A 16,070-nucleotide genomic window follows, 5' to 3' on the forward strand; every position below is an offset into this window, starting at 1 on the left:
GTCATTATGACCCTGCCTATCTACTTTATTATAAACAAATAATAATAGGATCACGGGGAATAATCTTCATCGGACATATCACAGTCCAAATCCCCCTTGGATCTGAATTTGACGTATCCACGTTGACCAAATTCTACCCTAAGGCAACGTATTTTCATCTGATTGTTCTCTTCGCGAAAATGGTTAAGAGCAAAATTGAACTGTTGTGGTGTACCACAAGGCATTGACGTAGCACGAGTTTTTGGACATTTGAGTCCGGGTGCCCTCAAGTTTTGTTCTAGCATTTCAACTTCCCTAACACGCTAATTCCACTCAGCTCTCATTGTATTATTGTATTCTTAATTGTATCTGTGGTTCGAGTATTTAAAATCCTCCTCATCTTGTTCCATTGTCCTACCCATTACTTCGAATATGTTTACTGGGGTAAAACATGTAATAGAACCAATAATAGAAAATTCATTCCAAATTGACATAATAACTCATTTTAATGTGAATGCTAATTGTTCGTCATTCATGTTATATATTACTTCTTGATTTGACAACACTATGCCTGCTTTTGACCTCTTTATATGACACACTTATATTGCGCAACATTTTGATGCGCAAAATATGAGTTTTCGGAATAACATCCTTGATTTGACAACACTATGCTTGCTTTTGACCGCATTATATGACACACTTATATTGCGCAACATTTTGATGCGCAAAATATGAGTTTTCGCAATGACATCCTTGATTTAACAACACTATGCCTGCTTTTGGCCGCTTTATATGACACACTTATATTGCGCAACATTTTGATGCGCAAAATATGAGTTTTCGGAATGACATCCTTGATTTGACAACACTATGCTTGCTTTTGACCACTTTATATGACACACTTACATTGTGCAACATTTTGATGCTCAAAACATGAGTTTTCACAATGACATTTTTTCTATTTAATATGAATTTTGGATGAGGTAAAGACTCATCTATTTCATAAGTTTAAGTCATCTTTTTTCAAGTTCTTAAAAAAAAAAAACCAACTCCAAAGTTCATAAAAAAAATGGCCTCTCCTCCTTCAACTGTTAAGGTTTCTTTATTTTGGGATGGAGAGATTCTTCATGATAATAATACTGTTAGTTATAGTATTAAACCACAATACCATCTTACGCTTCCAATTACCTTGGCATACGAAACATTACTCAATGCCATACACTAAAAAATGAAAAGTAATCATGAGTATAGATTATCTGTAATAGGCAGATATCCAATATCCATTGCACCGCAACGTTAAATGCTTTATGGGGAGTGGACTATCAGTGATGAGTCTTTGAGAGAATATTTGAGGGCGCCGCAAGAATATAAGGGGTTAATCACCCTCAATGTTCTTGAAATGTATGTTGAAAAGATATCTCACAGCCGTAGTGAAGTCTTGGCCAGGACTATTCAGGAAGTCCCTCAAGTCCAGCCTACTCATGGTTACACTTATACGGACTTGAGTTCTTATGGAGACATTTTGAGTGGTCAAGTGCCGCTGGAAACTCTAAGCCAGCAATTTAATCAAAATTATGGTGAAATTGGTAAATATCCATTTTAAATTATTATTTTGTGTAGTAGCACATGTTTATTTTATTATACGTATGGTAATAGTAATGTTATTTGGTATCATTTTAGGGGTTATACACCTGATATGAGCAATATTGGGCAATCCTCTCAGTTCAGTGCAGCTGATTATTATCGGTAGGTATACTTTTTATTAATTAATTTGATGTTTAGTATTTACAATACTTGAACTGCCTCTGTAGTGAAAATTATTCACAAAACTCGCCAGTGGTACCAAACGTTGATTTCGGGGCGATCTTTCTTCAAACCCTGACAATATTGATCATTATCGATAGGTTCATCACCTTGATATTAAATAATCCATATGTATTTTGTTGTTGGTATTTAAAATATGTAACCTATTTTTTGTGTATGAAGAGGCCTTTACTAGATGGTGATGATTATCCAAATCATATAGAAACATCAACGAGTGATAGCGATTATATACCGAATGCAGAGGTATCCGATGATGATGATGACGAGGAGGTTAATGTTGATCCTCATATAAAGGAACAACATTTATTAGAAATGATGCAAAGTCGGCCAAATCACCAAGAACCATTGGCAGAAAGCCCAATTCACCAACACGTACCGATGGCAAAAAGCCCAATTCAGTGACATTCTGACGTGATTCCATATCTTGACAATCTTCAATGTCGCATTGATGCCTTTGTCTTCACCAGAGAAGATGATCCAATTCGCCAAATATTATGAAAAGAACCGGTTGATCTTGTAAGAGATGAAGCTCACTTTGCAAAGGCATGATGTTCAAATCCAAAAAGGCATTGCAAAGGGCCGTCAAAATTTATAGTTACAAGGGAATGAGGGAGTTTTGGGTTGATGATTCAACTTGAAAGATATGGAGACTGGTTTGCAGATGACAATATCAAGGTTGTCAATGGATGCTTCGGGATATTGTTAGGCATGATAATATGTGGATTATCATAAAGTTCCACCCACATCACACTTGTGATATGGAAGAGAAACGAGCATATCATTTTAATTTAGATACAAATATGATTACTCAAGTGTTACTTGTTGACATTGCCAAAACCCCAAGGCAACCTATTCGACCAAATTCATTATAATTTTGACATCAATTAAATTATCATTGCTAAATGTTGTTTGTTTAAACTTGTCCAAGATCCCCATCAAAGATTGCATTAAAAACGTTGAGGGAGTATACCATAAAACTATAAGCAAGAGAAAGGGATATCTCGGGCGTAGGCGCGCTTTTGAGATGATTTATAGTACATAAGAGGGTTGTTTCAAGCAGTTGCCGAGGTATATGGCAGCTCTACAAAAATTCAATCATGGTACTGTTGTAGAGTGGAAGCTCTACACCCAACCTTGTATGGCCGATAATATTTTCAATTTTGTGTTTTGGACATTCAAACCATGCATTGATGGTTTTGCTCATTGACGGCCAGTCAAATCCATAGATGGCACGCATGTGTACAGGATATACAACATCAAGCTACTGATTGCAGTAGGAATTGATGCCAATGGGTCGATATTCCCTCTTGCTTTCGTCATTGCCGCTTACGAGAACAACGACACATGGGGGATATTTTTGACACATTTGAGGCAATATGTTATTACGGATCGTATGGGAATATGCGTGCTATCTGATCGACATCAAGACATATTGCACAATATGTTTCATTTGGCGGGGTGGCAACCTCCCTTTGCTTACCATCGCTTTTGTTTAAGGCACATAAAGGCAAATTTTCAAATGAAATTTGAAAACAGCACACTAAACAAGTTGATGTGGGCGGCTGTAATAGAGCATAAAGAAAAAAAGTTTCTTATGCGGATGGAGATGATCAAGGCAATGAAGCCGGAAGCATAAGATTGGTTGAAGGAAATCGACGTTGACAAATGGACATTACATGCGGATGAAGGCAAGAGATGAAGATGCTAACAACAAACAGCTCAGAGTCATTCAATGATTTGCTAAAATCTGCTCAAGGACTGCCCATTATTGCAATGGTGAGAATGACTTACAAGTAAGTTGTGGAGCGGTTTGTGACTAGAACAAGATATGCCAAAGCTATATTAGCAGATGGTGGGAAATGGATGCCAAATCCTGCAAAAATGTTCGAGGATCATAGGAAAAAATGTGAGCTACACAAGATGGTAGAGTATAACCATGCCGAATGTGTGAATGAAGTCAGGACAGGTTATTACCAAGGTCGGGGAGGAAGAATTCATACCGTTTATGAGAGGACGAGAACGTGTAGTTGTGGTAAGTGGAAATCATACCACATGTTGTGTTCTCATGCCATCAAGTGTTTCGAGTAATGGGGAAAACGGTATCAAGTTATGTGGCATCAGAATACAACGTCAAAAGTTATCTTAAAGCATATGCCGGTAGTTTCTACCCACTTGGTGATCAGTCTTATTGGCCAAACGAGTCATTTTCAATGATTGCTAACAAGGAGTATATCCGTAAAATGCGTGTTAACGCATGAACTCGGAGTCACAATCAAATGGATGTTCGGGATAGGACATACTCTCAAAGGTGCTCGATGTGTAAGGAGTTTGGCCATGATAAGCGTTTATGTAACCTACGGCGCCGTAGTGGTGCAAGTACCCCTCGTAGTGGAGAACTTCTCATAGTGGAAGAGCCTCGTGGTTGAAGAACCTCATGATTTTTTGAATGTATTTTAATTCTTCTTGATGTATTTGAATTGTCTTGAATTATGAATCTTAAATATTTTGTTATTGTAATGAATGATGTTTTTTTCTTTTTTCTTTTGAAGCATCTTGAATTAGGCATTTTTAAAATGTGAGTTTTTTTTAACCGAATGAATTATATGAAAGTTCTTAACCAAAAGAGTTATACAAAAGTTCCGTTATATAAGCGTGTCATATTTTGCCGTCAAAATATTACGCAATATAAGTGTGTTATATAAAGCGGTCAAAAGCGAGCATAGTGTTGTAAATAGTAAATAATTAACCCCTGCTACGCATGAAATTCCTATGCAAAAGGTACTAATATAACTTTTTTTTTTGGGTATTTTTATTCACTTGCTTAATTTTTGGGTCATTTGAGAATAATAAAAAATGGATAATGTTCCAATTGAAGACTTCCATCTCCAAGTTTGGTAAGATTATTTTCTTTACCACACATATGCGGTCTTACTTCACTATCAAGAAAGGAAAGAAGACTTCATGTCCAAGTTTAACTCACACTTAACTCCCTTCTGAGCATCTACTGAAGCTGTGGGATGTAAGAACACGGTAGGTGAGCGTTAGTTCCCGGACTCCACAACTTTACTTGTGACACTATAAAACTGACCCAGACTGAAAATTGAAAGCACAAACACCACACGTACTAAACAGTGATTTGCACTGTGTGTTTCTCAACTTTTTACATGGCTGCCACACAAGCTGAGTTGAGCAAAACTGCTGGAAAACCAATTCATTGCAGAGGTACTCTTCATATTCACCCTTATTAGTTTTGTCCCATCTTTGCAAAATTAAATCTTTGAAGAATCTTGTATTATAATTTGAGTAATTTTAGTTTGTTGTCAGCTTATATGGAACTGTTCTTTTTTCTTTATCTGAATTTGGGTTTCACTATGCTTTGCAAGCAAAGATTGTTTCTTTTCAGTAATCTTGAAAAGGGGTAGGAGCAGTGGCAGATTTTCACTAACGAGATTAAAAAAAATATAAAGAAGTAAACCCAAGTCCAAGAGATTTGATATATATACATATTACATGCCAATATTACTAGTTTCACAAAAATATATATATATACACACACACATAGTACTCCCCGGACTTCACACTCCCTTTAAGAAAATATTTATTAGAGGCCTTTTTTTTTTAAAACTAAATTAACCTTATTAATTATGCTTTGGATATCTAAATTTGACTAATAGTACTTTATGTAGACTGTAGTAGTAGTTATTTAATGATAAGGGTAATATTGGAAGAAAATAATAAATCTCTCTTGATTTGCTAAAATGGACAAATGAAAAGGAAAATCTATTTTTAGTACAAGGGACAAGTAAAAAGGAAAGGAAAAACAATTTTGACCTTATATATATAGAGTAATTTCCTATAATTAGGGCATTGGCTCCGATGTAAAGTATAAAAAGAGTCAGACGTAATCGCAAACCTAAGGAAAAAGAGTAAATTTCAGTAATTTCAGCTGGCTGTCAGCCTATGGAAAGGTTTTATGTTTTACCTGGATTTCGGATAGATTATGTTTTGCAGAAAAAGTTGATTCTTTTGAGGAATCTTGAAAAGGGGTAGGAACAGTGACGGAGTTAGAATTTTCACTAAGGGGATTCAAAAAATAAAGTGGTAAACGTACGAAAAAGTCGAGGGATTCAATATATACTATATATACATAAAAGATAATTTTGACCTTGTATATACAGTGTAATTTCTCCTAACATTGTCCATTGGCTCCAATGTAAAGTATACAAAGAGTCGAGAGGTAATTGTGAACCTAAGGAATATGAGTAAATTTCAGTAGTATTAGTTGGCTGTCAGCCTGTGGAAAAGTTATTTATTCTTTATCTGGATTTGGGATTGATTATTCTTTGCAAACAAAGATAGAATCTTTTGAGGAATCTTGAAAAGGTGTAGGAGGAATTTTGTCAGTTTTTTGTTTTATTTAGTGAAAAAAATCACTTAATTTTGAGTGACATTACAGCTGCGGTAACAAGAAAAGCAGGAGAACCTCTGGTGATAGAAGAAATAATTGTGGCTCCACCTAAAGCTCATGAAGTTCGTGTAAAAATCATATGTACTTCTCTCTGTCATAGCGATGTTACCTTCTGGAAGTTGAAAGTATGCAATTTAATGCTAATTAAAGTCTCAAATTTGATCTTTTTACTGTAGAAAGTGCTATTTAACTAAATTTTGAATCATCTGAATCTTGGTTTTCCTTTTAGGAATTTCCGGGATGCTTTCCAAGAATATTGGGCCACGAAGCTTTCGGGTACTTTCACTATATTCCCCTGTCAAATTCTTTTATCTGTTGTAAGGGTTTTATAGGAAATTTGATCGGTAGTAGTAAATGTTACTCCCTCCGCTTCAATGCAAGCGCTTTACTTTCATTTTTAGCATGTTAAAAAGTAAGACCTCTTTCTAAAGACCTCTTTCCATAGTTGATAACTTTTTCATTAAACGTTCTACATGACATGTTTAAGGCCATAAGATTCAAAGCGCATCTTGGTACATTTCTTTGGTACTTTTAGTGTCATATGTAAAGGAGATCAATTGCTTATCCTTTACCATCAATTGAGTCTTAATATATGAATTGCTTTTTTCCTTGTACCTGTAATTTGTGTACCCGTGCATGAAAACACACTTTCTTTATCACGTGTTGTTGAATGAAGGGTTGTGGAGAGTGTTGGAGAAGATGTCCAGGATTTAAAAGAAGGAGATTCAATTATTCCGATATTTTTGCCCGATTGTACCGAATGTCTAGATTGCACATCCAAGAAGAGCAACAATTGTTCAAAATTCCAATTTAAGGTATCTCCATGGATGCTTAGAGATGACACAAGTAGATTCACTACCGTTGATGGAGAGACTTTATACCATTTTATGTCTGTATCAAGTTTCGCCGAGTACACTGTTGTAGACATTGCTAATGTTATGAAGATTGACCCCTGTGTTCCACCTAACAGGGCATGCCTCTTTAGTTGTGGAGTATCAACAGGTTAGTTTCCCTAGTCTAATATTCCTTTTTCCTGCATAATCATTTCTTACATTTCTGATTATATCAGTTTCATCTCCTCAATATGCACTTAAATCATCATTTGAAATTGTTTTCTCTAATTTTTTCCATCAGATATCTAATAAGGGACCTATAGTTCCTAGAAAAGTCTAGTCGACAATTCAGTTATGCTGTAGACTGTAGTTAGTGCATGAATTTTTTTTATTCTGTGACTCACACAACTGATATTAGTTAACTGACTAATGTTGTGTGAGGCTCCTTTTTGTCTCACAAAAAAGTGGACCCAAAAGTGAGACAAAAAGGAGTCTCACAAACCTAATATCAGTTGTCTGAGACACATGATAAAGTTTTTGCAAGAACTTCAGCTATTATAAGATCTCATATAAATTAGATTTTTGTAGGAAGGTCTATGATAACCAAATGATTAGTTTTAGCTGATTAGTGAATCAGCATGTGCGTTGCAGAATGCGTAAGGACGAAAAGTACACATTTATCTAACTTATCTTTACGATTTTGAATAATGTCTTGTCTGATACTATGTATGATGAGCTCCAGGAGTAGGTGCTGCCCTGAAGACCGCGAACGTGGAACCAGGATCAACTGTAGTAATATTTGGTTTGGGCGGGATTGGATTAGCAGTATGTTCCTCTTTCTGCTTCTTCTTGATTATATTGGTAGTCGAGTTGGTGTTGGTGGGTTTATATGCTTATAGTAGGTCTTATAGGTTGCAGAGGGAGCAAGGATATGTGGCGCTAAAAGAATTATTGGCATAGATATAAACTCTGACAAGTTCGAAATAGGTAAACTATACTTCCTCTCTTAATTCTTTCCAATTCTTTTCTTTTTCTGTTTGTTTGCTGCCACAAACTTCAGCAATTAGTCCAAGGAAAAGATGGCATAATATTATCCTTTCTCATTTGACTCAGGGAAGCAATTTGGAGTGACTGATTTTGTCAATTCGAATAGCTATGGGGATAAACCTATTAGCCAGGTGGGGTTTTTATTGCCCCGACTGATTCTCGATGCTCCAAATTTTATTACTTTATAAAGCCGACTGCTGATTTATCTTCTTCATTGTTCTTAGTCTATGGAAATATAAAAAGAACATTATCGTTATCATTTGATTAAATGAGCGATTAGACAAGTCAGTAAGCTGTCACCTATTAGGCTATTACTCTTCATGAAAAATATGATATTTCAAACAAAAATCTTGACAATTTTCAATCGGTCAAGTAGCATGAATCATTTGTTTATCTTGCTGAATGTATGGCATGGATCCTTATCCCATGCCAAAGTTGTTACATTTCGCTGGTTCCTTGTGCTGGTAATAAATGAGATGACAAATGCATGTAATAGATTCTCTCATGCTGATGAATATCACATTTTTTCCCCTTTTTTTTTGAGCAGGTGATAATTGAGATGACAAACGGAGGTGCTGATTACTGCTTTGAGTGTGTTGGTCTGGGAGCACTTGTGCTGGAAGCATATGCTTGCTGTCGAAAGGTTTCCCCACATAGCTTTTCCATTCATAACCAGATAATCGTCAACTTCATATATATATATATATATATATATATATATATATATATATTTGTTCCTACTTTTTTGCTCTTTTCCTTTTTCTTCTTTGCTTTTCCCTAAAATAAATCCATACCTAATGGTCTTTGACTGTTAAATCAGGGTTGGGGAAAGGCAATTGTTTTAGGAGTTGATAATCCGGGAGCAGAGCTGACATTTAAGTCTTTCGACGTTCTTCATTATGGGAAAACTCTCATGGGATCACTGTTTGGGGGTCTCAAACCCAAATCTGACGTTCCTCTTCTTGTCAAACGTTACCTCGACAAGGTAAAATTAAGCAATTTGGTCCGTCTTATACTCGAGTGCTATTTCTTTCATAGGCCAAAAGAAACCTCATTCTATTAAAAAAAGGCGAGATTCTTGTGCATATTTGTCGTTCATTATTGAAACCTGATAGGATCTTTTGCATCTTCCTAGTACCTTTTGCTAAAATTAGGCCTTGCTTTTGTGTGGCTTTAGGAATTGCAACTGGACAAGTTTGTAACACGTGAAGTGAGTTTTCAAGACATCAACAAGGCTTTTGATTTACTCGTTCAAGGAAAGAGCTTACGATGCGTTATTTGGATGGATAAGTGATGAAACCTATCACAATAACCACAACTATTTTAAAGTTCTGGTGTTACACTTGCATGTTCTTGTTGGATCATTTCGCAAAGTTCAAGGGCAAATTTGAACCTTTTCTCTTGTTAAAAAAGGTTACGTGTTGGAAAGCTTCTGTATTAATGAATAAGGGCATATTTGGACCAACTTTGTAACTATAGGGACATATTTCACCCCAGCTATTGATGGATCACATATTTGGACCTTTTCCTAAAGTTTAGTGGCATATTTCATCCTTTCCCTTTAAATTTTAACCTCATTCACAAAAAAATATACAAAAACAGACTCGCGGTAAAAATCGTCAGAAATTGGCCATCAAATCCTCACTATTCTAGCGGATCGTAATAAAATTCGTCAAGTTATCTTGTCATAAATCCCGACGATCGCCAGAAATTGGCCACTGAATCTTAACCAACTAGTGGATCACCATAAAACTCGATTGCCGTGTCACAAATCCCGGCGCTCGCCAGAAATTGACCAACAAATATATCATTGCTCAATATTTGCATTAAATCATTTTAATGTAGATATGATACAATTTAACAGTAATGAGAAACTGGCCACCAGAAACGAGAGACTTTTAATAGTTTGTTTATATAAAGTCAAAAGATTGGTTGTTATAGCACAAACAGGAGAGGCAACCCAAAAAAATTAGTCTGATAGGCGGGAGAGCTCATTTACCCTGTAAATCAATTACCATTTCTTTCTTTAATCGATGACGGACAATTGACACATAAGAATCACCCTCGCTTGAGAACCAACGACCTCGTTGGTCACGACTGGCACCCCAAGGTGGGTCCAAGCCACCACTCCGAGTCACGGCACTATGTGTGAATCGACTGGCTCTGATACTAATGTTATAGACCAAACAAGAGAGCCCAAACCAAAAAAATTAGTCTCATAGATAGGGGAGAGCTCATTTAGCCTATAAATCAATTAACATTTCTTTTTTTAACCGATGAGGGACTATTGACACATAACATTGTTCAGGTCATTTCATGAATAACTTATTTGGGACGAATTTTCAACAGAAAATGCCAAATGACTTTTTATGAAACCTAGCGATAATTAGTAATTTTATAGCTTCATAATCCCTCTAAATAACAAAAATCTATTTTCCATCTCATTTTGAATATAGGAACATATTACATATATACTATAAGAAAAAAAATGTCTTTTATGGTTCACATGTACTATATAAAAATAAGAACAAAAATGAAAAGATTTACTTGAATACTAGAAAAAGGTCAAAATATTAGTATAGTGGTATGAAAATCAAAACAGGAAATAGGAAATAACCCAAACGAACATTTTGCTAATACTAGCCTACTTACCTTCCTCTCTTCTCGTTTTTCTGTTAGTAATAAGTAACAGAAACACATACAAAATCAATATTTAATCGATTGAGAGCTAGAAGGAGCACATGGGTTAAAATAATTAAAATGGTGACCAGATTTAATTTAGTAAAAGTATATGCCACATAGGTGTCACGTAGAAAAATTAAGGTTGAGACATGGAAATTTAACGGAGTAGGGGTAAATATGATTTTTTTAGTGCACAAGGTATGACTCTAGAATTGGATGACGAGGACAAATATGTTAAAAAAATATAATAAACTCAAATATAACTTATTTCTGAGAGTACAAGGGCAAATCTAACCCTTTTTTGTGATTTTTTAATACATAAATGGTGCTAGTCAGATATAAAAAAAGAAAATCTTATAATTTGAGTAGGCGTTTGGCCATGAAAACCAAATATTTTTCACTTTATTTGGTATTTTAGAGCTGAAGTTGGAGTTGTGTTTAGTTATAGTTTTTGCAAAGAATATTTAGTCGTTTCAATGTATTAAAAGCGAAAAAAGTCAAAACCAAGTTTTTCACTAATATTTTTTAAATATTTTCATGACCAAACGTTGATTTTCAAATAAAGTGAAACCGAACATTTGCTAATAAAAACTTAGAAATATTAAAAAAAAAAAAAGTCAAAATATTGTAGTAATAATATTATGAAAAATTAAAACAGAGAAATCGGAAATAGCCCAAAACGAACATTTGCTAATACTAGCCTCCTACTAACCTTCCTCTCTCTTTCATTTTTTTCTGTTAGTAACACATTTCATTATTCCTTTCCGATCGCCGGCCGTCGTGTCGCCGCCGGCACGTTCGGCTCTTAAGAATAACATACAAAAATTAGGGTTTTTTTTTTGCCCCGATTTCATCGATCCAAGCATATATAAGCTACTGAAAAACACACACAAAAAAAATCAACATTTAATCGATTGAAGGATGATTACGAGATCGAAATTAGCAGAGCAGTTAAGAGAGTATCAGATTAAATCCAAGCATGATTGGGCATCTGTGTCTTTTTTCTCATCTACATCTAATTTAACATCCACAAGGTATAATTCATTTCAAATTAGGGTTTTTTTTTTTTTTTTTTGGAATTAATTTCGTATCTGCATATTCTATGAGATGGTTATGGGTGGATAGATATACTTGTGAGAATTGGATTTCATTTTGGTAAATTTTAGGATTTGGAGGTTGATTTTTGTAATTAAACTGGGGATTAGTTGATGATTTTGGCTCATCAAAGTTGTTTGGATGGTTAAAGATTGTGTCTTTTGAATAGGGGAATATTGTGAAGGTATTGGATAGAATCCCAAGTAATTGTTTGCCACAAAAGTGACTTGATTGATTGACAATTTAGTTTCACAAATCAGTCTCTAGAGATTAGGGCATTACTAGAAAGACGCCAAATTCACGTTTAGGTGCTTCAACTGCGGTATAGGTAGAAGGAGTTGGTACGGAAAAACCTTGTGTATAAGGTTCGAAATGGTGAATTGAGGTAGAGTAGACCGATGATGCTATAGTCATTTGGCTGGCGCCCCTATTATATAACTGGTCCCATCTTTCTCCTAACCTAACATGGTAGTTTCCCATCATTAGGGATTTCTGTGTATAGATTTAAGCAATTACCGAGGAGCTAATGAAGGTGGAGCGTCCTTGGCTTATGCAATGTATGTGTTACACGAAAAACTAGGAGTTCAAGAAGAATTTGAAGTCTTCACTATTCTGGGGCCTAAGGAATTGATAGAGAATGGTTCTAAAAGAAGAAGAAAAAGAACAGAAGATGAACTAGTTTTGTATTCGACAATGATAACAATGGGTTGTTTATACACAAAGGAGGTTACTAAACTGCTCTTAACTGCAATTGACCATTTCCAACCCTTCTTTGAATCATCTTCATCGGGTTCCTCTTGTTCCACGGAGTCGCTTGATTTTATCCTTGTTTCAAGAATAACAAGAATTTGAGATTGAATGTGTCGTTTATTTGATGCTCAGTCCTCAATGAATATTTGTCATTCTCCTTGTTGTAGCTTTGTCAGGGCAACAGCTTCTTGGCACAAACAAGCTTACATTCCTTCACTTGTCTCCTAAATCTAAAAATCATGAAAACCCTCTCATTTAAATCCCTCATTATTATAGATATCCTTTTTTTTTTTTTTGGATCAAGTAAAAGTATTTTCATTCATAGACATGGCCCCCCAAAAAAAAAAAAAAAAAAAAGACTGTATATAAGGGATGTACCAAAAGATGAAGAATCTACAAAATATGATTCTCTGCAAACTCCACCCAATCTCACTCAGCATCCGATATTTATCAAAAAGCTCCTGTGTATCCATAATACTTTAAGGAGTGACCGCTATACAGATGTTCAACTTCTCCTACTTCTGTCTTTCTAATTATATTTTCCCCATAATGCTCAACCTAGGAGGATATCTCAATGGTGTCTTCCAGTTATAGCCATGTACACATGCTTACATACACTGCAAGCAGTTCATACCTTTTGCTGGACTTGTCACAATCTTTCAATTAATAAGATATTGTTTTCCACCCATTCTGCATCGACTTTTTCAATTCCATCGCATTCCCTCTTCTATTACCCGGCTATTGAAGTTGTAGTAACAAATGAAGAAAGAGTTCATTTGTTATCTATTAAAAAATCAATATGGAAAACAATATGTGGTGAGTAGGAATGTTGGTGCTAAATGTGTAATATTAATTTTATTGGTCTAGGTTTGGCCCACTTCTGTTAGTACTGTCTTCCACCCAACAAACCTTTTGACATGATCCCCCACCTTAATTTATAGAATTTCTGCACACATAGGAAGATAGATCACCTGTGGTGAAATATAACCGTATCAAAAGCCTTTACATCTGTTGGACAAGCTTCCTCTTTCATCCTCGTAAGAAGTTCTTTTAGATTTGGTCAACTATTTTGGCTATTAAAGTTGCAAAATGGAATTAGGACAAGTAATTACATTCAGTGGCTATTGAATCTGTATGGAACATAAACTGGAATACTGGTTATACAATGTTCATTTCGTTAGTGTTTTCTAGTATGAGATGTCTATATGAAAAAGGAAAGGTAATGCATGTATTATCAGGTTAAACTCGCCCCTGTTTCTAAACATTGCTTCTTTCACCTTGCAAGTGTTTTCTCAAAATTTCCACTGGCTGAATTGACTGAAAGTAGACCAAGGTATAAGGGAGTTTCTCCACTTTGAATGATAGAATATCTACTGATCAATATTAGTTACTGGCAGGGGTCATCCCACTCTTTTTGAGGCTTTTCAATCTTTAGTTAATACTAGCAATTATATCTAAGTTCTTTTAAAATGTCATGTTATTGTGGATTATAAAAAGCGGCTCCTGACATTTTGAGGCTACTCTACCTCTTTATACTTTTTTTATTGTTGATAACTTACCTCTTTCTTTTTTTCGGGAAAATTTGATTTAACCAAATGTGGGAGTATATACAGCCGCTAGTTCCTTTTGGACTATAGAAGCTAGACCTCAAATAAACACCTCTACTATTCTGAGAGTATGAAAGACAGAACTATACATTATATCCTATTCTTAAACAGGGAACTATTAAGACTTTGCAGCAGATGCTGCCATTTCTTCTGGTGATTGAACCTGACACGTAGCTGGATTTTAATCTCCTTCAACCTGCTTGTATTCTGTTGCTCTATACCTTGGAATCTTCTGGAGTTTCTTTTAATCCATACACTTTAGACTGCTGCAGCAAAACGGAACTTCAAAATCTCTGCTTTGATACCTCTTTTTTACTTTTTACAAAGAATTAGCTAACTAATTTGCAGAACGAAAATTCTGGTATGTTCAATGCATATTGGGATTTGATGCGAGCTATGGCGCATTGACATCAATGTGCCAATTCTTCCTTTTGGTCAACAGTTTTGAAAGTCATACATGAGTTATTTTTGGTAATAACAAGAAATTAGCAAATTTAAATATCAAAGCAGAGTGAATATGTTAAGACGTGACCTTTAATAATGGACCAGATGAAGACTTTAGTGAATACTGCTTAGTCCTAGAGCTGTGTAGGTCTCTTAAATAAAACCTTTTTAAAATTCCTGTTTGTGGAGGATTGTCATTGTCTATGCATCATTACCACTTCCGGCTGTAACTTAGAATATGCTTTTCTCCTGTGCCTTCTCTCATTTCTTTTCTCTTTGTTGATGCAGGGTGGATGTCGTCATCTTCGTGATATGGGAACTGGTTATTTTAGCATTCCTGGTTTTTTCTGCTGTATCACTCTACTTCAGGCATCTAAAACTTGCTTTTATTTTAGTATGTGTGACCTTGCTATTGCTTTTGTGCATGAAAATAGCAAAGAAAGTAAGGTCAGCGCGGAAAAAGAAGCGAAGGATGCTTCTCCCATTATCCATGTAGAGTGTAGGATGCGAGAATTCTTTTACAACGAGGAACAAACTCCTTTTCTTGTAAATTAAGAGAAATGTCTTACTGTTATTTTGGTGTCCCTTTTGTGTTTTTTTTTTTGTTCCTTTAACACATAATGGAATTAGAGGCTGGCTGATTAAATGTTTTGGGATAATTTCACATTAGAATTATTTCGTCCGCTCCCATACTGCAGGCTTTCCTGCTGGTGATGTTGCTTCTTGTTGGTCTATCCTTCATGTTATGAAATTTCATGTGCCTTGTTTTCATTACTTTGTTATATTCACTCTATTTTGCTCTTCACTAATCTGCATTAGATGCTTGCAGACAGCACTAATTTCTAAATCCGGAATGATAATGACCCGAAAGCTTTGCTTAACAGTACATTAGGTGATTGTTCTCATCTGTTCAAGTCGCCTTGGTGGACAACGCTACTCGGTATTGTGTTGGTGGGAGGTAGTAGGTACCCATGGAATTAGTCAAGGCGTCAATAAGCTAGTGCGGACACTAAGGTTATTAGGGAAAAAACAAACTTTGCTTAACAAGCAAAATAGAGGAGCACATGTATTTCCTCTTTCACTCAACTTTTATTTTTGTAACACAAAAGTTACTTAACTTTATTTTGTAACTGAAAAGTCACTCAACTTTGTTTTGTGACGAGAAAGTCACTCAATTTTCATCTTTTTAACACAAATGTTATTCAACTCATTTTAGTCAACTTTTGCTGACGAGACATTTTTTAAAAAGTTAAATCCTTATTTAACATAAAATCACCCATTTTTACCATTTAGTGACCCACACCACTAACCTGACCCGCTATCCAATGAATTTAGTATAGG

The 16,070-nt window shown here is 35.3% G+C and overlaps 2 protein-coding genes across 2 annotated transcripts; both read left to right on the forward strand.

The window, feature by feature from the left end:
• The first annotated feature begins 4,691 nt into the window (after window positions 1-4,691).
• Window positions 4,692-9,684, forward strand: LOC132604175 (alcohol dehydrogenase-like 7). Its single transcript, XM_060317546.1, has 10 exons — window positions 4,692-5,025; window positions 6,260-6,396; window positions 6,501-6,547; window positions 6,948-7,273; window positions 7,847-7,929; window positions 8,016-8,091; window positions 8,218-8,282; window positions 8,699-8,794; window positions 8,972-9,136; window positions 9,329-9,684. Exons 1-10 carry the CDS (start codon window positions 4,968-4,970, stop codon window positions 9,443-9,445), a joined length of 1,170 nt encoding a protein of 389 aa, XP_060173529.1. The 5' UTR covers window positions 4,692-4,967; the 3' UTR covers window positions 9,446-9,684.
• A 1,807-nt stretch (window positions 9,685-11,491) lies between these two features.
• On the forward strand, window positions 11,492-15,500 carry LOC132604177 (uncharacterized). Its single transcript, XM_060317547.1, has 2 exons — window positions 11,492-11,867; window positions 15,018-15,500. Exons 1-2 carry the CDS (start codon window positions 11,755-11,757, stop codon window positions 15,223-15,225), a joined length of 321 nt encoding a protein of 106 aa, XP_060173530.1. The 5' UTR covers window positions 11,492-11,754; the 3' UTR covers window positions 15,226-15,500.
• Window positions 15,501-16,070: the final 570 nt, after the last annotated feature.

Source organism: Lycium barbarum, chromosome 7 (assembly GCF_019175385.1).
Source record: "Lycium barbarum isolate Lr01 chromosome 7, ASM1917538v2, whole genome shotgun sequence".
Lineage (NCBI taxonomy): Eukaryota > Viridiplantae > Streptophyta > Magnoliopsida > Solanales > Solanaceae > Lycium > Lycium barbarum.